Consider the following 25,297-nt stretch of genomic DNA (forward strand, 5'->3'; position numbering starts at 1 on the left):
TTAAATGTATCATGTACAGGCAAATACAAATACACCTCTTATGACCCTTTAAAAATGTTTTTTTTTTCTGGTGTAACACTGCCACCAGTGGGTGGAAGAGGTACGCGAATATTCCATTGTTCCTTTCCTCTTATTATAAGTCTTATAATAAAAATGGAATGGTTCGGAAAAACATGACGTATATTACCACACATAAAGAACAACATATAACGATATTTATGATTTGTTGTATGTTATGATATAGGCTATCCGATACGCACAGTATTTTGTTTGTTTTGTGCCAAAAACCCATACAAATCTACGGCATTTACAACTCAAAAGCAAGCACTAAGCTAAAGTAAACTGTTCATGGTGATGTTTCGGTAGGGGGCGCGGGCTGCTGGTCCCGTAAAATATTGCGCAGGCCCAGTTTATGCCTTGCATTTCCTGATTTGGTGGACTGATTGGAAGAGTAGCTCTGACTGATTGCTATTTTCTCAGCATCTGGCACACTAATCGGGCAGCGTCAAGTGGGGTTCAGTCATGTCAGCACCTGCTATGGGGACCACGAAGACGGCTCACACTGATGTGGCCCCGAAGAAAAAGAGGGGACCGGGTGCCCTGGCTACGGCGTATCTGGTTATATATAACGTGGTTATGACAGCTGGGTATGTACACAATTCTGATACACTTCCTGTTTGACGAGAATGGGGTGCAAGCGTGCATGATCTGTCATAATTAATGTCATGGGAAGGCTCGTGCCTGCTACGAAACTCGATCCCCGAACTGTTTTTCTTGCCATTTTGCCCAATAATGCTTGTATTTTGGAAATAATGATAGGCTAATGATTAAATCAATCCCATGTGAACAACTTTGCTTCGCTGGCGACACGTTGTCGATAACTCGTTTCATTGTGCTGCCTTCAGCGACATTAGAGCAAATCATTTCAGCCAAACACAGAACTAATGTTGTTACTTTGTAACAGCCTCCGTCGGGAATGTATCAATTGTCTGTCTTTGGTTACATTTAGTTCTAGCGTGCGCCTACAAAACACCGCAATTAGCTATGTTGCCTTGAGTTGCAACTGTAATCGCGTGAATTGTGTGTATGTATGTATATATATGTGTGTATTATATATATGTATATGTGTGTATTGTATGTATTATGTGTGTGTGTGTGTGTGTGTATGTATATATATATATATATATATATATATATGGAATCATGTAGTAACCCAAAAAGTGTTAAACAAATCAACATTTTTTTTAGATTCTTCAAAGTAGCCACCCTTTGCCTTGATGACAGCTTTGCACCCTCTTGGCATTCTCTTAACCAGCTTCATGAAGCTGGTTGAGAGAATGCCAAGCATGTGACGACAGCTTTGCACACTCTTGGAATGCCAAGCCTGTACAAAGCTGTCATCAAGGCAAAAGGGGGCTACTTTTGAAGAATCTCAAATATAAAATATATTTTGATTTGTTTAACACTTTATTGGTTACTACATGATTCCATATGTGTTAATTCATGGTTTTGATGTCTTCACTATTATTCTACAATGTAGAAAATAGTGAAAATAAAGAAAAACCCTTGAATGAGTAGGTGTGTCCAAACTTTTGACTGGTACTGTATGTAATATATATAATTTTAAAAAGCTGTCATTATGTACAGTAATAGCTATTGTTCTTTATGCATATTGCATGTCGTTTTGCAACCACCATTTGTTCGTTTTTATTTTTACTATAAATACATTTGTTTTGGCAAAAGTTCGGACAATATTTCTAATTTCACTCAGCATTATGATACAAGTTGTTGTGAAAGAAATTGCACAAGTGCAAAATGCTGGATGCGCTCCCTTCCTAACAAGTTAGATGACGTTACAGTATTCCCTCCCCCTCCCATTCCTGTCTGTGAGGTGATTCTTTCCCTCTGTGATACTCTCTCTGTTTATTGAGTACCAGCTACAACCGGTACGCCGTGCCTTTTCAGGGGCTATACAGCCTGCTCAGTTTCTATTACTAACTTTAGTAGATTAATATCTATCAGGTTCAAAACCTGTCACTCCTACCAATCACGACTATTCAAGTATGTGATTGTGCAGATGCCGTTTCCATTTATGTATTAGTGCTACGTTCTGTGTGGTTGGACTGTTTTGCTTTACCCTGTCTTCTAAGAGTAAACTGAGGCTATTATTTGATACCAGAAATGTATTTCCACCCAGAACTCCCTGGAAAATATTGTCAGATGTTACTGAGTAGACTATCCTGGCTAAATAACTGAAATAAACATGAAATGTGTGTGTTCTTCCAGCTGGCTGGTCATTGCTGTGGGCCTGGTGCGGGCCTACCTTGTCAGAGGCAGCTACCACGGCCTGTACTTCTCTATAGAGAAACCCCTGAAGTTTTTCCAGACCGGTGCACTATTAGAGGTGAGTGGATGTAGGCCAAGTCTCTGTTGTAGGGCCTCAGGGTCAGACCTGGGTCATGTTCATTAGGTACACTAGTCAAATATTATGCAACAGAAAATGGAAATCTGTATACTTTTTCTTATTTGACAAGTTTAGGTAGAGCCCCCTTTATGTCACTTCCTTACAAAAACGTTTTCTCCCCACTGAACAAAATCTGGGCTTTTATTCAGAGCACTTAACAGGACAGCCCCTTATCGTTCTCTGTGTGTGGTGCATTTGGTAAGTCCCCTACTGTATGAATACAACTTAATGGCAGGAATGTTCAAGCACACAGCACTGTTGTATTTTTAAATAGAAACTCCTCCACCATGACTGGCCTTGGCCTTCCCCCGCTCCCACCTCTGTGCTACTTACAGACAGCACAGAGGCCTAGTAGGGTGTTAGTGTGATCCTCTCCAGCCACACTGTAACACAGAGAGAAGGGATTAGGCCTAGTGTAACCCAAGCTCAGTCTACATGTTGCTCTTATTCCAACTCCCTCCATTCATAAAAACACCTTTAAACACTGGGCATTTCCAGTGATTATGTTTTGACTAGTGCACTGGCTTTTATCTAGTCATTGACCAGTAGAATGAACTGTCTTGGTGTACATATCCACTATCATAGGATTGACAGACTACATCTTATTGCCATATTTAACCTTGATTCACTAAAGAGCAATATGAATCAGCTGTGAGATCAGAGTTTATAATTGCATACATTAAAAAAAAGTCACTTCGTCTCAAACTCATGTACTGAAAATCTGTGTGGAGAAACAATTAATTGCATAAAGTATTTACACTGACCATATGGTGTGACTGTGTTGTTTATGCTGTTTTTATTTTTATTTCTGTTCAGATATTGCACTGTGCAGTGGGTAAGTTGAAGTTCCTCCCTCTTCTCATGGTCAAAGTTGCGCGGTCTCTACCAGTCATGTGGACATAAGCCCTACTGAGAGCCATTGCCTCAGATAGAGATAGCCTTTCCAGGCTGCTAAGATAAGCCTGGCCTGATGGTGCTAATGTGATAACGAGCATGGCCCTGCTCCATTGTGGTCGTAGCACTCCCGGTACACAGTCCACTAATTATCTGGGATTTGAGGCTAACCCTGACCTTCATTATGGCAGCTGTCTGTCTCTGTCTGTCTGACATGTGCTGCTCTCTGCTGGACAAACCTAGACACTACACATATGTAGCCCACAGCTTAGTCAGTGTAATACAGTTAATTTTTTTTTTACTGGAATTGGTGTGCTATATTTTTTGCTGTCTTATATCAGCTTTTGTAAGCTGTCTATGAATGAATAGTCCAACACTTGACATACTTTTGCACAAATTGAAAATATGATGTATTTTCTTCTCATCATGTATTTTGCTCAGTATCACTGCGTTGTGAAGTGGTAAAGCTGTGTTTTGAGGTGATACAGTACATATCTTCTAATGTGATGATCATGCTGTGTTCTCCTGCTCCAGGGATCGTTCCATCCTCTGTGGTTCTAACAGGGTTCCAGGTGTTGTCTCGGGTCTTCCTCACCTGGGCTGTGACACACAGCGTACGAGAGGTACATCTCTTCTTCATCGAATCATTCAGCCCCCCCATTCACCAATTATGGAACTAGCCATTGATTTTCCAGATAAGTTTAGTTTTTTTGATCTGTTGGAATATCAGGATGAACCAGCACTAAAATATTACGGAGTGAGACAGTAACAAATATTCAAACTTTATAATATGTGGTAATGGTTTCAGGGGATCAATGCCCCTAGATGTTGTCTTCATCCCAAAGAAAGAGACTTGCTGATGCGCTACGGTCTGTGAGCCTGAAATAGTGAACATGCTTGAAGTCAACAGGGTGAATAACACTAACATGTTTGTAAGGTCTGAAACGCTCTACTGCATATGTGTGTTTGTGAGTATTTGCAACTATGTTAATTTACAGAGACTGACTTTTGCTTTAAAATCTTGTGTTTACAATTCTCTCTCTCTTTACCTGTCAGGCGGCATGACATGCAGAGTTACAGCGTAGTATAGATGGTGCAACAAACTGCACGGTTCTGCTATAACCCCTCGGTCTTCCAGTTGAATGAATCTACTACAAACTACTGCATGCTAGCTTTGAATTGTCTGCCCAGTCTCACCCCTGTCTGTTTGTCCTGTCTGATTCCAGGTCCAGAGTGAAGACAGTGTCCTGCTCTTCGTATCGGCATGGACCATCACAGAGATCATCCGCTACTCCTTCTACACCTTCAGTCTGCTCAACCACCTGCCCTACCTCATCAAATGGGCACGGTAAGAAAAGCTCCCCGCTCCTCCTGTTGACCAACTGAATGAGAGAGGCACTCACTTCACATTGGAAAGAAGTGCTGTAGAATTACTTTGTGTGTTAAATTCAAAAAGGGGGTTATAGATATAGGACAGACACTTCAAAACCTTATTCCTTATGATTTATTTGTTTACTGTTTTTTTAAAATAAATGTTATTTAATGTGTTTCTATGGGCTATACTTTTAACTGGTAATGTGTGTGTATATATATATATATATTTATTTATTTTTGGGGGGGAACCTATTTAACCCCTTTTTTTAATGGTGTCATGGTCTGACAAACACAGCTGTAGTTCTGTCACCTTCCGCAGCAGATGCGGAAGGCTGACATTTTACCTGTACAATTGTATGTAATTTTCACCTGCTCATTTAATGTGTGGGTTTAAATACTGTACACAGCCCTCTATTTATTCACTGTCAATGTATGAGACATACCGCCATGTCGATTGGTATTAACGATGGGGAAGTTCTTTGATGCTTTACACTAGAGTCTCTGTCATTCTGAGGCGGTGAAAGTAGGGGTGCGAGCATCTTGAGAAAATGTGACTGTGCGGTTAAGAACCGTGTGTAAACGTCCTATCTTTTCAGCGACATGAAAGCTCACAGCACAAAATATGTATCTAATACGAACTGAAATCTTATCAGAAACATGTTGGATTGTTTTCACATCTTTCATTTCCTTATAGCCGGTCAAACTGATGTCATTTGGAAATCTTCCACTGAAAATCTTTTAGCGGTTTCAGAGTTATTGCATTTTCTCCCCGGTCCCTAAACGTCCTCCCTCCGCGAGATAAGCAGACATAAGAGAGAGAACTTTGTTGATGTCAATTAGATTATTGATGTGTTCATTCTATCGATTTATGGCATTGTTGTGGTGAGTTAGGCTTTATTTAGTCTTTTAGGCCCCCCCCCCCCCCCCAGATTATTCACATTTTACTTTTAACCATAAACTGGCACACCTGATTCAATTAGTCTTGACAAATTATCAAGGCTTTGACCCATCGAATCAGGTGTGCCAGTTTTTAGGGTTAAAACAAAAATGTGAAATGTCTGGGGGGGCCCCGAGGAGAGGGTTGGGTAACCCTGTTCTAGGGCAACATATAATGACAGGAGAGTTGCCTTCTAGTTATTATAGGCCTAGACAAGTTGACAAACAAATAGCCTACCAAACGTCAGAAATTATAAGAAGATATCTAGTAAAAAAAAATGTTTTTATTCCCGCACCCTCTTTAAAAAAATCGTTATGCCATTCCTGCTGTCATTATAAAGTGCCTTCAGGAAGTAGTCATACCGACTTATTCTACATTTTGTTGTGTTACAGCCTGAATTTTCTAAGAACATGTTTTCACTTTGGCATTATGGGGTATTGTGTGTGAAAACAACAAAATGTGGAATACGTCAAGGCGTATGAATACTTTATGAAGGCACTGTATATGTTCATAACATAGTTACATAGGGCTGTATGTAAAGTAACCTGGGCGTGTACGACACTCCCTCCATAATGTGTTTTCTCAGTCTCAACCATGGCAACAAAGTCTTCAACAAAGGCCTACTCATTGGGGAGGACCGTTTGTTGCCTGGTAGCAAATTATGATGATTCTTCTAATGTCAGCCAATGTTGTGGTGCTTCACTCTTCACCTTCAGTTGACTTTATAAAGTTTGTGGTACATAACAGGTAGAAGGGCTGCACGATATGGACAAAATATCATATAGAAACATTGTTTATGAATTATTGTGATAGCAATATGAGAAAACAAGAGTCTGAACTTGGGCATGACAACAAATGGACACGCCTGGGAGGAGTAGTTTTCTATCAGAACATGCTTCCCCAGTCCCTATTAGAACATGCAGTTGCACAAACAACATGCAGCACAAGATCTGGGCCACCACCACTGGCATCATGAATTGAAATTCAGCAGAACAAATTAGCTACAGTAGTGATATTGCAGCCTCTTGCAATCTGGATATTGTACATGTCCATATTGAAATGTACTCCTTCCATCCTATCTCCAGGTACACATTCTTCCTAGTCCTGTATCCTATGGGTGTGACAGGTGAGCTGCTGACCATCTATGCAGCCCTGCCCTATGTGCAGAAGACAGGTCTCTACTCTGTCACTCTACCAAACAAGTACAACTTCTCCTTCGACTACTACACCTTCCTCATCCTCACTATGGTCTCCTACATTCCACGTAAGTCTCTCTCTCTCTTTCTCTGTCTCTCGCCACATTGCATCTCCCCTTCCTACTCGCTACAATACATCACTGATTTACTATTTCAGTAGTACGTCAGTGATGTGTTGGACTGAGTATGTAGGGGAGATTCATTTCATGAATTACAAAAAGCCCACATCTAGACAAGCAAGCACTAAGTGCAAAGTAGAGCATTACAATTCACTGTAAGATGCTTTGCGCTGTGAATTCTAATGCTCTGCCTTGCACTTAGTGCTTGCTTGTCTAGATGTGGGCTTTTTAAATGTTGTGAAATGGCTCATAAATGTTATAAGGTGTCTATACTTAATTCTGCATATGATTCTATGGTTGCTTGTTTTTTTTTTTTTATCTGAGTATGTTGTCCTCCCGGTGTTTCCCCAGTGTTTCCCCAGCTCTACTTCCACATGATGCGTCAGAGAAAGAAAGTCCTGGCCCACGTGGAAGAGTACAAAACAGAGTAAACACAGCAAACACACGGCAGACTGATCACATCATGCCACGGGGAGGAGTCTTGGCAGACTGATCACATCATGCCACGGGGAGGAGTCTTGGCAGACTGATCACATCATGCCACGGGGAGGAGAGGAAAAAGACGAGATAACGTTTAAAAAAAGAAAAAACATGCCTGACCAATTAAATATGTCTGCTTGTTGAAATACCAAGAAACTCAACTCTTTTTCAGATCCAGAAAATAACATGGGGAATGGGGATGATCGATCTAACCGTGGTTCTTGCTAATCAGTTGGTTCGGTTTTGGGCTGTTGCCTGGCTATTAAGATGCTCTTGTCATTTACAATATACAAACTGCTTTTCGTTTTCTTTGTAAGTAAATGCAGTTACCATGTTATCAAAATGCTACTTAAACTGTTTTGTAAATGTGATGATGATCCAGGTCCATTGCACTGGCCCCTTTGAGAGGCAGCAGAATGCTGTGCTGTTGCCTGTGACTCTGGTCATAATGTGCTGAATGCACTGATACAATCAATGCCCTCTTCTCTCATTATTCAGTAGAAGACAAACACTAGAACCCCCCCCCCCCCCCCCCCCCCCCTTCTATTCTATCACGGTCTGCATCCCAAATGGAAGCCTATTCCCTATATAGTACACTATTTAGGGAATAGTGTCATTTGGGATGCTGCCATGCTTTGTGCTCAAATGAATAGTTGTCCTTTGTCAGGATGGATGGATGGAGGGTTCCATATTTGTCTGACTCTCAACGGAGGACTATGCCTGTTGTTTAAGTAATTTATTTCTGCAACTAGTTTTTTCACCTGCAGAACTTCTGATCACATTCCATTTGGTGTAATAAAGCTTTTCTTTATTCTGTGCTTACATAGTTTTATTTTCAAATACTCAACTAACTGCAGTAATTCAGTGCTTATTGTCATAAGATAGCTTTTTGCTGAAATGTTTTGGATTTTTTGTGTTGACAATATTAGTTAAGAATTTGGACCTTTTGGGTTTCTTTAGAATCATATTATGTTGATTGTGGGTTGGTTATTGATTTGTAACTCTTTGTTTGAAGTAGGGGTAGGCCTCCATGACCTAGAGTGGATAGTACGTCGATAAGCGCACCAGTTGTACAGTTACTTTGCTTTCTTGTGTGTATTTTCTGAGGGAATTCATTTATTTACTCAAGCTTTAAACTTAAGGTGGTTCTCAAATTGTCTTGGTGTGATGTTGGACCAAGACACTGGTGGACATTGCCTGGAAAACATGTTGAAGAGTTAACCACCAATGAGCCAATACTCACACTTTATTTATTGACTGTTTGTTCTGAACTACAGTAGGGTGCCAGGACATGCACTGTCAGACACTGGGCTCCCGAGTGGTGCAGCGGTCTAAGGCACTGCAGCTCAGTGCTAGAGGCGTCACTACAGACACCCTGGTTCGAATCCAGGCTGTGATTGTCCATATGGGACATAGGGCGGCGCACAATTGGCCCAGCGTCGTCCAGGTTTGGCCGGTGTAGACCGTCATTGTAAATAAGAATTTCTTCTTAACTGACTTGCCTAGTTAAATAAAGGTTACATTTAAATATATATATATATATATATAAAAACAGGAAGCTTGCATGGACACTGGAGTCCATTAGATTAGAGAGCTTGTACTCCTGCATTTCCAATGACTTAGAGGCAATCTGCAGTTGCTACATTTATTTTTGACTTATAAGTTAAAGATATATACCTATTGTTTCTTGAAGAATATAACTTATCCTTATGAGCTTAGTTCAACTGTTGTACCACATCAGAACCCAAAATATAAGCTTGTTTTACTCCAATATTTGTAAAAAAAGAAGAAATATAAACACACTTTATAAACTCAAAACATAATTTTGATATCATGGATCAGTCCTTGTATCCATAGCTCTGTCTATGAATTTGAAAGTTGTTACATTTCTCCATTCCTCATCTTTTTACCAAAACAGTGGTGGGGTGCCTGCTTTGTTAATGTTTCAACTGCGGACTGGCTCTTTAAATCTAATAATGTAGAGAGTCAGGCGTTTGCGTGTGTGTGGTTCAGAGTTTTCGTCCACCTCTGACTCAGGAGAAGGTAACTGAGAAAGCATTTTGCATATGAGTACAATGTAAAACCTTAACGGTTATCAATGTGGATGTAAACAGTAGCTGCACTGCATTAACACTGAAAACTCAAAGAATTTGATTCTCGTTTTGCCTAATAAATTGTTGTAGAACCAATGTGAAAGACAAACTAGATTTTGTGGACTTTAGCTTACTAGAAAGTGTTGAGGTTGTGTTGTGTTTGAGTAGTGATCACCCTTTTGCTTCCATGTCTGTGGGACTGCATCTCACTGCATGCAGTTTTAGACATTGATCAGGAGTTGCCTGACACTGGTATTGCCCTGATGCTCTTTGGGATATGTAACGGTATGTTTATTATATCCTGAATTACGCTGTGGAAGGCCTAAACTTTGCAAGGGATTCTTCCCTTAAATAATGTTTGTTTCCCTCCCATTCTTAAAATGTCCTGTTGTCCTGATAGTTGAGTTCCTATGTTTCTGTTCTTTGTTGGCCTCACATGTAGTCTACACTCTTATGAAAGAGATGAGCTAGCAAGGTGAACTGAAGATGCCTTTAGTGCATCAACAACCACCCAACATCCCAACTAACTTGATTTAACATTCCCGGTGGGCCTACGGTATCGGAGGATGTTTTGTAAGCATGGCCAGGATTGTTGGGAACTCCTGTGAGAGGCAGGAGTGCAACTCTGCAAAATTGCATGTAGGAGGTAATAAACGTCCATTATCATTCAAAGTGATGATACTTTGGTATAACTTACAGTATGGAAAAAGCATGCCACAATACTACTCCATACACTGGTTCTACTAAACAAAACTACAGTATGTTGATCTTTTTGATAAAAAAATGTTTTGCATGGGACCAGCAGACTTTGTATAAGTATGATTAGTTATATAACTATATATTTACAATAAACTTAACATGGAAGCAAAAGAGATTTCCTGTTTTTTTTCTCTGTATTTTGATTATTGTTTTGATGATCTACATCTATATGGACTTCTATGATCCAATTAGTGTACTTGTGTTGTATGTGTCTGTCTCTGTCTGTCTGTCTGTCTGTCTGTCTGTCTGTCTGTCTGTCTGTCCCTACAGTCTGTTTTCTTAAGTGTGTTATTTTACCTCTCACAAGATGGCAGTAGTGTTCTACACCAAAGCTATGTATGCTAAAGTTGGACCCTTTCACCCTTGGTAAATACCTTTATTCAGTACATTTTTTGCAGGTGCCAGTGCAGGTCTGGATGACTGTGTTTAGTATTTTATTAGGATCCCAATTAGTGGTTTCTGAAGCAGCAGCTACTCTTCCTCGAGTCCACATAAAACATGAAACATGACATAATACAGAACATCAATAGACAAGAACAGCTCAAGGACTGAACTACACACATTTGCAAAATAATCAGATTCCTGTTGTTCAATATTGACCTTATTCCCAATGGATAACCACGACCCCATACATCAACACAGAGGACAGAAACACATGCTGATGCTGCATGCAGGCCAGGGTCTCTGTATTTTTGGTATATCCAGGTACATGCAAAGGCATCGGTTTCCAATGAAAGATGTGGGGGGAGTCTCACATTTCCTGAATCCCCATTGAATACAGGTTTAATCCTCACTGTGATTCCTACAGTAATATACAATGAGCTCCAAAAGTATCGGGATAGTGAGACATTTTTGTTGTTTTGGTTCTGTACTCCAGCACTTTGGATTTGAAATGATACCATGACTATGAAGTTAAATTGCAGACTGACAGCTTTAATTTGAGGGTATTTTCATCCATATCGGGTGAACCGTTAAGAAATTACAGAACCTTTTGTACATAGTCCCCCCCCATTTTAGGGGACCAAAAGTATTGGGACAAATTCACTTATATGTGTATTAAAGTAGTAAAAAGTGTAGTATTTTGTCCCATATTCATAGCATGCAATGATTACATCAAGCTTGTGACTCTACAAACTTGTTGGAAACATTTACTGTTTTTTTTGGTTGTGTTTCAGATTATTTTGTGCCCAATAGAAATGAATGGTAAGTAATGTATTGTGTCATTTTGGAGTCACTTTTATTGTAAATAAGAATAGATATGTTTTGAAATACTTCTACATTAATGTGGATGCTACCATGATTACGGATAGCCCTGAATGAATGGTGAATAATGATGAGTGAGAAAAATACAGATGCACAAACAGCTACAGAGCCAATACAACAACAAATGTGTCACTGTCCAAATACTTTTGGACCTCACTGTAACTGATAGAACTGTTTATCATGAACCATTAGAATGAATGGTGTATATCGTTTTTTATGCTTGAATGACAGCCATGAGAGTAAGGTTGTGGAAAAGACACATCCCAGGCACGGTGCACTTACCTACAGTGTGTTTTTGTGTTTGTTTTGTTCTAAGCCTTTTGTTTTGCTCACCAACAAAGGCAGGGATACTGTATGCCATAATGCCTTTCTCTTATGTTGAACCCAGTGATCATGTTTCTCCTATTGTGTGTGTTTCAGTGATCCTGTTACGCTTGTTTCCAGAATGTACTGTCCCTGGCCAGGGAAACAGATACACTATCCGACTTCCAAGAGGTTAGGTTAAATAATACGTAAATTGACACACCGCCAGTGTCATTACAAGGCTTATAAAATAAAATGGCCACATCTAGAACAAGCTGTTCTTAGGACGCGCTGCCTGCAACACGATATAGATAGTTGACACAGTAGCATATTGTCTCTCCTGGTTGTAATTCATGCAATTGGTTTATCAGGTGATCAAAGACAAAGAACATAGGATATATACAATTGTGACTTGGTGGGGTTGGGATCTTGGCTTCCTGGTTTTCTAATGCCATATAGAAGAGATAGAGCTATACATGTGCCAGAGAGCTCCTCTCAGTAGAACCCCCCGAGTACACATAGCTGTTTGTAACAGAGAGAACAGACCCGGATAGTCATTACAGTATCACAACAAACCCTACAATAAAGATTTGCCCACCATAATGCTCAGCTTACCAATATCTTACCAACTCAAAAAATACCTTGACCATTGACTCAATAATTACATTGACTTGCAAGGAACAGGGCTGTCAACAGGATCAAATATTTCGCTACACCTGCAATAACATCTGCTTAATATGTGTATGTGATCCATACAATTTGATTTGATTTGAAATGCATAGCAGTCTCCTCCAGGCCCATGTTTAGACCTTAAAAATGGAAACTGTCCCTCAGTTACCAGAGTGGCAGAAGTGACACCCATGTAATCAATTAGGTCTTTCGATTTACATGTCAATATACCACACCAAATAGAATACATGTGGGTTCAGCAGAACTTTAGGGGTTAATCGTTTGCGTTTGAGGTCCAGCTGTGATCACAGACCCGCCCATTCATCCAAATGCGGGGGAGAACGCGCAGGAGTCGCATCTCCAAGTGACACGGTCGAAAGCCAATGAAAAGCTTTAAAGTGAAAGTCATACTCTCGCATATCCAATGGGAATGAGCAAACGGCTGATTTTGGGAATCAGACTTGGTTGAATGAAAACCCAACAGCAACCAGCAATGGTAATAAACCGTCCGATTATGCCTGCCTGATCAATAGCGTACAATGCATGACTCCCTATCATAGCCCACTGGGAGTACGCTCAGAATTGTTTCTTCTTCTGGTCAGTCTGTTGTGTTATTCGACGTCGCAGGAATCCAAAAAGGGGTTGAACTAGGACCAAACGCGGTGGTAACGTTGGGTGATGTGTGCTGCATGAATCGTATGGATCAACACCAGATTGAGTCTTCAGGGATTTTGTGTGCAGTCGCTGGTGGTCAGCTGTTATGTGGTCGTGACAGCTCGTTAATTCTGGCCAGAGTTTGACATACAGATGCAGTAATAATACCGTGGAGAAACGTTTTTGGAGGATGCTCTGGCTTTTGTGTGTGTTTAAACGTCGAATCTTTCTCTCCTCCGCTGGTCAATGAAAGCGCGTGAGGGTCGGGATGTGACGGTTTCGCAATTAGGATGTAACCAACCAAGCATCGACAAGGCTGCAATGAGATACACAGGTTCAGTTCTAGCCCTGAAGGAGACGCTCAACTGATGTAGCGTTGACGTCGACATGGGATTGTCCCCCACATCATCACCTTTTTTCTTATAATTCATTTTACATCAAGGCAAAAGAAAGTGCTTGGGGAGGTATTACAGATTCACAGCATGATAGATGTTGGTATGGCCAACTATAGGAGTTGTATAGTCTTTTCATTCCATGGCCTTGGCCTATAATTAACAACATTTCTGCATACAGAGTTTATATTTGGATTATAATGAATGATGTAAAACGAAGTCCTCCTGGAAATGTATTCGACACTAGAGATGTGTTTGTTGTTACAGCATATGTCCCAGATGACGTCCTATTTAATTGTTTTTAAGTGATTTTCAAGAGCATTTTGCCATCTGCGGCCAAAGTTATCCCCAGTCATCAATAGGCCTATGCGTCACATTTTCAAAAGTATCATGGACATACATTTTCCCTATCATAATGGACATTTAACTGGACACATTTAATTGACTTCATCATCCTCTGAATTCAGTCATCACGGATTTCTCAGGAATGTCATAGACCTGTCATTTAAGAGAACATTGTGACAATGTAACAACATTGTAACAAGAACAGTACATTTGTGCGAATTTGGATTTAAAGGAGACTATAAGCAGGCACGTGTGTGGTCCTGTGTGTTGCTTTTTTCGTTGACTTTTATCTGATAAATATAATGTCCAGATCTAACAGCGTGAGCCCGCCCGGAGTCGGTGCGCCTGGGCTGAGGGGAGGGACTGAGCTCAGATCTGCTTGGGGCGAGTCTGAGTCTATTGCAAACGGATGTCCATACTCGGCTAGATCTCCGAGCAAAAAACTCGCCCGGTCGAACAGCAGATGGAGGGAAGGAGATGATGATCCCGACCAGCAGCCCGGACCAGGACGAGCCACGACAACGGTTAGCAGGGTCAGTTTTAGGTCTAGATCTGCGTGGCAAGAGCATGGGACTGGGGAAGAGAGCCGAAACAACAACCGATCTTCCCCAAGGCACGCAGATGGAGCCGGGGAAGTGAGACCCAAATCGGTGGAGTTGGGCTTGGACGACCGGAGAGTGAAGGGTTCCAAACCCGAGGAGGAACTCATGCCTGAAGTTCACCTTTCCATGGTTGCGTGCTGCAGCAGCGCGATGCAGATTTTCAGATCCAAGAAATTCCAATCGGAGAAGTTGGAGAGGCTGTACCAGCGTTACTTTTTCCGGCTCAACCAGAGCAGTTTGACCATGCTCATGGCCGTTTTGGTGCTCGTGTGCGCGGTCATGCTGACATTCCATTGCGCGGGGGGAGTATGCAGGATAACTTACGTGGTGGTCTTTTCCTTGGCCATCTTACTTATCCTCATATTGATGGTGGTGTGCAATCGGAACGGGTTTCATCAGGACCACATGTGGATAGTCTGTTATGTGGTCATTCTAGTCGTGCTGGTTGTACAAGTGATCGGGGTGCTGCTTGTGCAGCCGCAAAGTGCTTCTGAAGGAATTTGGTGGACGGTGTTCTTTATCCATGTCATCTACACGCTGCTCCCGGTTCGGATGCGGGCTGCGGTTATCACTGGAGTTATACTGTCTACCATCCATGTGGCCGTGTCTTGGAAGTTAAACGAAAGGGATGCCTTTATATGGAAGCAGGTAGGTCCTGTTTTATAACGTTTTTATTAGCCTACGCATGTATTACGCATTCATAAATCGATAACTTTTATAGTAACTTCACGCATGGATGAGTCTACCAAATAAAGTATAAAGATGGATTTTTGGAGGGACATTCCATCAAGTGAGAAGTGGCCTGTTTGGATAAAACTTGCTGAGTCAAAAGCGTATTTTATTGTATATAATTCAAATTCTCACAATTTACCTAGCCTAGGATACTACTCATTAGGAAATTAACACCGTAATGTCTCTCTCTCATTATTGCATTACTCATTTTTACTGTGCTCTATTGTACATTTCACACATCCAATGCCTTTTCATCGGACAGTGACTGACTGATAAAGGTGCCGAGTTTGTCTTGAGATGCTGCTGATGCTTGTTACTATGGAAACGGTCTCGATTGACCATTGCTCAGATCCCTAGTTGTTATCATGGAGAAGACCAGTAGTAAAAGCATCCATTTAATATATTAGAGAGAGGAAAAACACTTCTAAGAAGGAAATCAGAGCTCACTGGGTAAAACGGAAGTTTTAAGAATTTAAGAATTTAGGTAAAATAACTGTTCTAGAAGATGTTCTAGAATTATGGGTCAGAATGGAAGTGCCACAGATGGACAACCTCTTGAAGTGACAGTGTTGTTGACGGTTTAGGGTTTGGTTTGTACACTTGAGAAGAATTGGGTTGGAAACATGGGGTTATTTTGTTATAGATATTTTGTAAAGGAAAAACAACAATTCTAGGCTGTTTGGTTTTATTGTGTTATATGTTAATAACATGTTGAGGCCCCTGGTTCTATTTGATTAGTTTTATAACCTTTCACCACCAGAGCTGGGCTCTTGATTTGTAGAAGTTAATGCATGTCATCTCTCATTCCCCTCTTGGTTATCATTCTGCGTTTTTATGGTCATATCAGTTTATGATAGACGCAATCATCACTTGTGTCTTATTTTAAATGTGAATTGCATTCCAATAAACTAGGCTTATATGTATTGTGTCAGAGGGAGGGAAATTGGCCACTTAAATTACTTAGGATGTTCATAATCCCAAACATTTGATGTAAGAAAAAAAATACACATTTAAAGGAGCTATATGTAACATTTTTATTTACAGTAATAGTGGACATATAGTGTTACTCAATTTCCCCAAAACATTTTATTTTGCATTCTAATGGTGCAGCCTTTTTATTGGTCCACATTTTTTGTCATTTAGCATGCGCTCTTATCCAAAGTGACTTACTGTCTTACCATTTGTGGAGTTCCTGTGAGACTCATGAAGGAGTTTTATGCTTTGTCAACTGATTTCTTGTTCTGGCACATGATTTGGTAAAACCTGAATATGCTGAACTTTATTTTTATTTAGTGCATACATTTTCATACTGATCCCCCATGGGAATCAAACCCACAACCCTGGCATTGCAAGTGCCGTGCTCTACCAACTGAGCCACATGGGACCAACTCAACAAAAGACAGATGATCTCTTGTTGTGAAATTGACTGGGACCAGAAAATCTCTTGTTGTCAAATTGACTGGGGCTGAGCGATTTGTAGATATTTGACACTTGCCATTTGCTGGCCCCAGTCAATTTGACAACAACAGATTTGCTGGCCCCAGTCAATTTGACAACAAGAGATGGTCAGTCTTTTGTTGACCAATAATGAGGCTGCACCATTAGAATGCATTTTTGTGTGGTCTCAATACATAAAAAAAAATATATATTGTGAAAAACGATTTATCCACTATTACTGTAGATATTTTAAGGACATTTTCTTAATTCTTTTGTATTATTATTATTATTATAATGTGTTCAACATTTTTATTTTTTACCACTTTTTCTCCCCAATTTCATGGTATCCAATTGGTAGTTACAGTCTTGTCCCATCGCTACAACTTGTCACATATAGCTCCATTAAATAGTGAGGTCTGTTATATAGAAGCAGCACATCCCAATAGGCCTACATTTGTCATTTTATTCAAAGAGTAGAATCAAACTCATAATGTCTATTACAATGCCAGAAGGAGCTTGTGTTTGAGAGCCCCTTTCCAAGGCCAAACATGAAATTGTGCTCTGTATGTAGGATCCCAAAAACTATTCAGGGAAACTAGGGGTACATCCCAAATGGCACAATTCCCTATATAATGCACTACTTTTGAGCAGGGCCATTTGGAATGCACACTGGTAAATGCCTTTGGACCGGCAGTTCTTAATCTCAGTTTATCTTAGTAAAAGGAACATTTTAAAGTAAAAGGATACTAAACTAAAGCCTTTTCTGGAAAGACATACTTAAATACAATATTGTACACACAGTTACAGAAAAAAAGATAGAAAAAGTATTTAAAAAGAAAAAGGATGACTTCACGGTGCCCTACCAAACCTCAAACACAATGGCCTGGTGACCCATTGTGCGTGCCGTTGTGCCCTCTTTCGCTTGGCTGTGTTCTCTCTCTCTCTCTCTCTCTCTCTCTCTCTCTCTCTCTCTCTCTCTCTCTCTCTCTCTCTCTGTCTCTCTCTCTCTCTCACTTTGTCATTTTCTGGCTTGTTCTCTCGCTCACTGTGTTTACCAGTCCCTGTACTACTTATAAACATCTGCCCTAACAATGGGCTCTTCCCAAGAACTTCTGCTTTACAAATCTGGGTAATGGAAACCGTGCATCAGTCCACCATTGAAGTTTAAGGGCTTGTAAATGAATTATTGAACCGTGGAAAAAATAAATAACTCAAAAGCAAAACTCCACACAATACCGCCTCTTTCCCATAGGCTAGAATGGATCATTCTAATCACCTTTATTTTTCTTTTTTGAAACTTTGATTATATTGGTCAAAGAGTGTTTGTGATACAGACATGTGACCCGAAATCTAATTGCATTTTCTGTGAAAATAGGCTCTTTTTGAGATGAGTGTGTGGGAACAGGCTGTTGTAATTGTTTCTCTTCCTCACGATCCTGTTGTTTTTAGCATATCAGATCTCGCCCTGTTTATATACTGTAGGTCCCAGCAGGCCTCCACTGTTGAGCTGTATGTTTATGTGAGATCCCAAGATGATGCTTGTATCAGGAGTGCTCCCATGAATAGGCATAAAACAACTTGAACATAATGACTGAGGCTCGGCTCGAGATGGTGGCATTGTGTTGTATGTGGGTCTTTCTAAAAACTAGGGTACCAGTGAGCATTTCTTGTAGTGGACAACTGTTTGGAGCTGTTACAAAGTCATTCATAATAATTTGCCTTTTCATATGAAAACATTAGGATATGAAGGGGGAACATAGATACATTCAGTATAATTCATGAGTTTAATCAAATGTTTAAACCATTTCTCATGCTTGGAGTCTTCACAGATTTGGCAAAAATCGTGTGATGTAAAACACTACCCTTCTTTCCTTACATTTATGATGCTGATGTTTGTCTTTACATCATATACTAATAATTTAACAATTGAATTACACATTGAACTTGATCCTGTGAAATTCCTGAATATTGCTGTTGACTTACAGTGAGGGAAAAAAGTATTTGATCGTTTGTACGTTTGCCCACTGACAAAGAAATGATCAGTCTATAATTTTAATGGTAGGTTTATTTGAACAGTGAGAGACAGAATAACAACAAAAAAATACAGAAAAACGCATGTCAAAAATGTTATAAATTGATTTGCATTTTAATGAGGGAAATAAGTATTTCACCCCCTCTCAATCAGAAAGATTTCTGGCTCCCAGGTGTCTTTTTTACAGGTAACGAGCTGAGATTAGGAGCACACTCTTAAAGGGAGTGCTCCTAATCTCAGCTTGTTACCTGTATAAAAGACACCTGCCCACAGAAGCAATCAATCAATCAGATTCCAAACTCTCCACCATGGCCAAGACCAAAGAGCTCTCCAAGGATGTCAGGGACAAGATTGTAGACCTACACAAGGCTGGAATGGGCTACAAGACCATCGCCAAGCAGCTTGGTGAGAAGGTGACAACAGTTGGTGCGATTATTCGCAAATGGAAGAAACACAAAAGAACTGTCAATCTCCCTCGGCCTGGGGCTCCATGCAAGATCTCACCTCGTGGAGTTGCAATGATCATGAGAACGGTGAGGAATCAGCCCAGAACTACACGGGAGGATCTTGTCAATGATCTCAAGGCAGCTGGGACCATAGTCACCAAGAAAACAATTGGTAACACACTATGCCATGAAGGACTGAAATCCTGCAGCGCCCGCAAGGTCCCCCTGCTCAAGAAAGCACATATACATGCCCGCCTGAAGTTTGCCAATGAACATCTGAATGATTGAGAGGACAACTGGGTGAAAGTGTTGTGGTCAGATGAGACCAAAATGGAGCTCTTTGGCATCAACTCAACTCGCCATGTTTGGAGGAGGAGGAATCCTGCCTATGACCCCAAGAACACCATCCCCACCGTCCAACATGGAGGTGGAAACATTATGCTTTGGGGGTGTTTTTCTGCTAAGGGGACAGGACAATTTCACCACATCAAAGGGACGATGGACGGGGCCGTGTACCGTCAAATCTTGGGTGAGAACCTCCTTCCCTCAGCCAGGGCATTGAAAATGGGTCGTGGATGGGTATTCCAGCATGACAATGACCCAAAACACACGGCCAAGGCAACAAAGGAGTGGCTCAAGAAGAAGCACATTAAGGTCCTGGAGTGGCCTAGCTAGTCTCCAGACCTTAATCCCATAGAAAATCTGTGGAGGGAGCTGAAGGTTCGAGTTGCCAAACGTCAGGCTCGAAACCTTAATGACTTGGAGAAGATCTGCAAAGAGGAGTGGGACAAAAACCCTCCTGAGATGTGTGCAAACCTGGTGGCCAACTACAAGAAATATCTGACCTCTGTGATTGCCAACAAGGGTTTTGCCACCAAGTACTAAGTCATGATTTGCATTAAAATGCAAATCAATTTATAACATTTTTGACATGCGTTTTTCTGGATTTTTGTTGTTGTTATTCTGTCTCTCACTGTTCAAATAAACCTACCATTAAAATTATAGACTGATCCTTTCTTTGTCAGTGGGCAAACGTACAAAATCAGCAGGGGATCAAATACTTTTTTCCCTCACTGTATTAATGAACTGCTGTAACTGTAAATGGTTAGCTGACTGATATATCCTAGCTACCTAACTAACCATTGGTAAACTCATTCAATGATGCCATACCGCCAAAGCAACAGTATCTATTGCTAGACTAGAGATATTCCCCTAGCTATAGTTAGTCAGTGGTTTCACATCTAACTAGCTGGAATGAAGCAAGGATGTGAATAATTCTTTGGTCCTTTAAAAACCTGCTGTATTTAACATATTGTGTGCTATAGCTTGGAAAATAAATACATGTGACTCTGGATGACAACATGATGTTTGCAACACGAAACTAACGAGTATTGCGGTACAGGTATCGTCCCGGGTCTTCTATGAGGTCGAAATAACACTCTGAATTTGTGAAAATAATAATAATGCCCTATTTGTGTAAGAGCTATTTGAAAAAAAATGCCTGGAATTTCAACCTGTTCAGGTGGGATGGAACCTTTAGCCCAAATCAGGATGTCACAATGTGACCTGATTATAATAGACTAATGACTGTTCATCTGGGTAAGGGGGTGGGCTCTAGACTATCCTATCAGCTAGTGTATGTAAAGATCTTCACATTTGTTTCCTAATGCCCACACAAGACTGAGCATTTCAAGTGCCAAAGGAGGCTCAGGGAAGTAAATGATAACAAATATAATTTGGTGTTATTTTCATTAAATAACCACACACAGTGATTTATTAGATACAGTGATGATTTAACACATACAATTAGAAAGACTGCATGGGGGCTTTAATACCTGTCAAATACTTACTTCCTCTGTCCTTGGGAGAATGTCAATTTAATTTCCTTGATTCGTCGCGTCCTCTCTCGTCTCCATCTCAAAACCCATTGGATGAGAAGGTCAGAGGTCCTTCCCCTCTGACCTTCTTATCCAATGGGTTTTGAAAAGGAGGTGAGGAGAGAGGACACGAGGAATCAAGGAAATGCAGTTTAGATTCTCCCATTCCTTGCCTCACTCTCAAAGCACATTTGGGGAGAAGAGTGAAGTTTCCTCCCCTCAGGCTACAATGCACTTTCAAGGAGTGGAGGAAACAAGGACAGAGGAAGCAAGAATTTAATCGCTAGTTTTCAGACAGACTCACACAATGCTTGAAGGTCTGATTATAATGATTTAATTATTGGTTTTTATTATTGTCAATGATTTTGTTGACAGAATACAATGTATTATATTATTATATCAACTATTAAAACATATAGAACTGCTGTTGTTTATCTTTTTCATTCTTCAGGAATGTTTAGCATGGCTATAAATGATAGAGAAGTTGACTAAAGCACAAAAAGACCTGGCAACTAGGCATGCCAAAGAAACATGTATCACGTTTCAGGTAAGACCCAGATGCAGACAATGTCAAAGTAACAACAGTTTATTAATCCAACAGGGGCAGGCAAAAGACAGGTCAAGGGCAGGTTGTGGTCAGTAATTCATATAGGTGGGGCAAAGGTACAGGACGGCAGTCAGGCTCAGGGTCAGTAATCCAGATAGGTGGGGCAAAGGTACTGGACGGCAGGCAGGCTCAGGACAGTAATCCAGATAGGTGGGGCAAAGGTACTGGACGGCAGGCAGGCTCAGGGTCAGTAATCCAGATAGGTGGGACAAAGGTACTGGACAGCAGTCAGGCTCAGGTCAGTAATCCAGATAGGTGGGGCAAAGGTACAGGACGGCAGTCAGGCTCAGGGTCAGTAATCCAGATAGGTGGGGCAAAGGTACTGGACGGCAGGCAGGCTCAGGTCAGTAATCCAGATAGGTGGGGCAAAGGTACTGGACGGCAGGCAGGCTCAGGGTCAGTAATCCAGATAGGTGGGACAAAGGTACAGGACGGCAGTCAGGCTCAGGTCAGTAATCCAGATAGGTGGGACAAAGGTACAGGACGGCAGGTTAGGGAGTCCCCAATGTAGGTCTCCATAGCCTTGGTCTCCGGTCCCGACAGAGAGTACAGATGTCTCCGGGGCGGCGTGGTGCTAGGGAGAAGGTCAATCCCGCAGTCATAGGGTTGGTGCGGCGGAAGCGAAGTGGCCCGGGCCTTGCTGAACACCTCCCTGGGGGTCCTGGTACTTCGCGGGGATGGTGGAGAGGTCCAGGGCACCTTCTGAGCCCCCAGGAAGACAATGGATATGGCAGAACGGACTTCAGCCCATGATGGCACCAGTAGAGCAGTTGATGAGGGGATTGTGTCGCTGGAGCCAGGAGAATCCCAAAACCACTAGAATCTGAGGAGACTTGATGAGCAGAAACTGAATCGTCTCGCTGTGATTCCCTGACACCTGTAGGTTGATCGGAGTGGTATTACGAATGATCCGGCCTATAGCGCGCCCGTCCAGCACTCTAACATCCATGGGAATGGAGAGGGGCTGAGTGGGGATGTTCAGCTCAGAAGCCAGGGAAGAATCCAAAAAGCTCTCATCGGCCCCAGAGTCAATGAGGACCCGGGGAGATTTAGACTGGTTTCTCCACAGCAGAATGGTACGAAAAGGGGTGCCAGCAAGGGAAGCAGAAAAGTTCTCCATATGGCCCACCAGAGTACTCGCTCCTACTGGTGAGCCTGGTCTTTTAAAGGACACAAAATGACTAAGAGTCCCGCGAAAAAGACAACTCTTTGTGTTGATCCTGTATTGCCATTCCGCTGGGACAGCCCAACTCTGTCTAGTTGCATACGCTCGGGAAGCGGTGACTCGGTCGTCTTCGGCGACACTTGGGGGAGGTTGGGAAGCCTCGGGTTCTCTCTGCAACGGGACCGTCGGGACTTCCGGGATGACTCGGAGGCGAGGTGGAATCCCTGGACATGCGAGCGAAATTGAATTTCCTCTTCCTCCGTTGTTCCCGTAATTGCCCATCGTCACGGATGGTCAACGCGATGAGGGAATCGAGATTCGTAGGTAACTCCCAAGCTGCGAGCTCGTCCTTGACCTCCTCAGAGACACCATGCAGGAACATATTGAACAGTGCTTCCTGGTTCCAAGCACTCTCCGCTGCCAATGTGTGGAAAACCACTGCAATGTCTGCCCCACTGCGGAAGTCCTGCCGAAGCGGGATTATCTCCCAGGCAGCTTCTCTCCCAGAGGACGGGGCATCAAAAACCTTCTTCACCTCTCCCACCAACCCCTCCAGACTAACGCATATGGTCGGCTGTTGTTCCCATACAGCAGTAGCCCAGGTGAGAGCCCTCCCGGACAGCGTTAACGATCCGAGGAGAAGGAGGAGGTTTGAAGCTCAAAGATGAGAGCATACTGAGCTAGAAATGCCCGACAGGTGCTCGGCTCTCCTTTGAAGCGTTCCGGAGGAGGTAAGCGGGGCTTCCGAGAAGGTGGAGTGACCGATGAGACGGCGCTGCTAACAGCTGAGTTACTGAGGGGCTGTGGGATTACCACCATGGTAGTCTGCCTCCCAGACAACCCGCGGAATTGCTCCAGCAAAATGTCCAACGTACGGTCATGGTGTTCAGCCAACGTTTGGACCCCTTCCGTAAGGCCATGAAGCAATTTCTCGTGCCTACCGATGGTGGCTCCTTGGGAGGAGATGGCATTACGCAGATGGCCTGAGTCTGCTGGATCAGTCATGGCCAGTTCGTACTATTACATTTCAGGTAAGACCCAGATGTAGACATTGTCGAAGTAACAACAGTTTATTAATCCAACAGGTCAAGGACAGGTAGTGGTCAGTAATCCAGATAGGTGGGGCAAAGTACTGGACGGCAGGCAGGCTCAGGGTCAGGGTAGGCAGAGGTCAGTAATCCAGATAGGTGGGTCAAAGGTACAGGACGGCAGGCAGGCTCAGAGCAGGCAGAAATGGTCAACACCGGGAACAATCGAGAGGCAGGAACAGAGGGAAAACCGCTGGTAGGCTTGCCGAAACAAGTGAACTGGCAACAGACAAACAGAGAACAGAGGTATACATACACAGGGGATAATGGGAAAGATGGGTGACACCTGGAGGGGGGTGGAGACAATCACAAAGACAGGTGAAACAGATCAGGGTGTGACACAGTGTCCATGTTTCTTGTGACATTTTGAATGACATGCAGATGTTTTGTAGTTGCTAGTTGGAGTTATGGTCTCATTGTGCCTGTCTAGACTTTATTCCTGGAAATACACATGTGAAGCTGCAAGAAAATCATTTTTATATGTATATCAAACCATTTTGAGATTTTGACCACCTTATTTATAGAAAGACTCATGTGTACTGCACTCCCAATACATGCAGGGATGACCGGCACCCTGGTAAAAGTAGTGCACTTTATAGGAAATAGGGTGCCATTTGGGACGAGGCCTACAGCCTTTCAGATGGAACCTCAAATTGAGATAATTGGGACACAACTGACCTCAGTGTTATCTGATTTACCTCACCTTAACCTCCCATCCCACCTCCCCAACTGTATTGTGTCTCTGTTATCATAGGGGGACCTGTGGGCAATCAGGAAGTAATGTGTGTGGGAGTCAGGGAGAGATGGGCTTTGTAGTATTTTAAATTAATGCTGATGCTGTTCAGGTCCCCATTGCAGATGTTTCATTAACCATTTACACTCATACCTGTATATTTGGGCACAAAAAAGATTGCTAAATTGGAACGCAGTGACTGTACAGTAACAGGGGCGAGCAGGTAGCCTAGTGGTTAGAGCGTTGGGCCAGTAACCGAAAGGTTGCTACATCGAATCCCTGACAAGGTGAAAATCTGTTATTCTGCCCCTGAACAAGGCAGTTAACCCACTGTTCCTAGGCCGTCATGGTAAATAAGAATTTGTTCTTAACTGACTTGCCTAGTTAAATAAAACAATACAGTAACCTGCTTCACAGTGCTGTATTGGTTTTGGCTGTTGCCGTTCTGAACTTGAGTGCGACAAGAAGTTGCCCCCATCCCTCCTGCTTATTGGACCACTTAAGCAAATAGTTTGTTGTCTGAGTGAGGGAAATGCTGTAAGTTAAAATGACTCTATGTATTTAGAAAGATGAGATGTTGAGGATTATAATAAATACCGCTTAGATGTCCTACAAGCGAGCCAAACACCTATGAGT

At 42.0% G+C, this 25,297-nt stretch overlaps 2 protein-coding genes across 3 annotated transcripts in view; both read left to right on the plus strand.

Annotated features, from left to right (window-relative positions):
* Nucleotides 1-445: 445 nt before the first annotated feature.
* Nucleotides 446-7,560, plus strand: phs1 (PHS1 protein). Its single transcript, NM_001141529.1, is given in 7 exon segments — nucleotides 446-647; nucleotides 2,287-2,404; nucleotides 3,281-3,299; nucleotides 3,893-3,981; nucleotides 4,585-4,706; nucleotides 6,755-6,933; nucleotides 7,336-7,560. Coding segments are annotated over 7 exon segments (732 nt in total). The 5' UTR covers nucleotides 446-522; the 3' UTR covers nucleotides 7,416-7,560.
* A 5,433-nt stretch (nucleotides 7,561-12,993) lies between these two features.
* LOC106586396 (adenylate cyclase type 5) overlaps nucleotides 12,994-25,297 on the plus strand; it is a 140,881-nt gene continuing 128,577 nt past the window's right edge. For both annotated transcript variants that reach the window (XM_014173622.3, XM_014173623.3), the window contains exon 1: nucleotides 12,994-15,192. In XM_014173622.3, coding sequence (XP_014029097.2) covers nucleotides 14,245-15,192 — 948 coding nt within the window. In that variant the 5' untranslated portion in view covers nucleotides 12,994-14,244. The remainder of the gene's footprint in view (nucleotides 15,193-25,297) is intronic.

The sequence above is a fragment of the Salmo salar genome, chromosome 25 (assembly GCF_965601325.2).
Source record: "Salmo salar chromosome 25, fSalSal1, whole genome shotgun sequence".
NCBI lineage: Eukaryota > Metazoa > Chordata > Actinopteri > Salmoniformes > Salmonidae > Salmo > Salmo salar.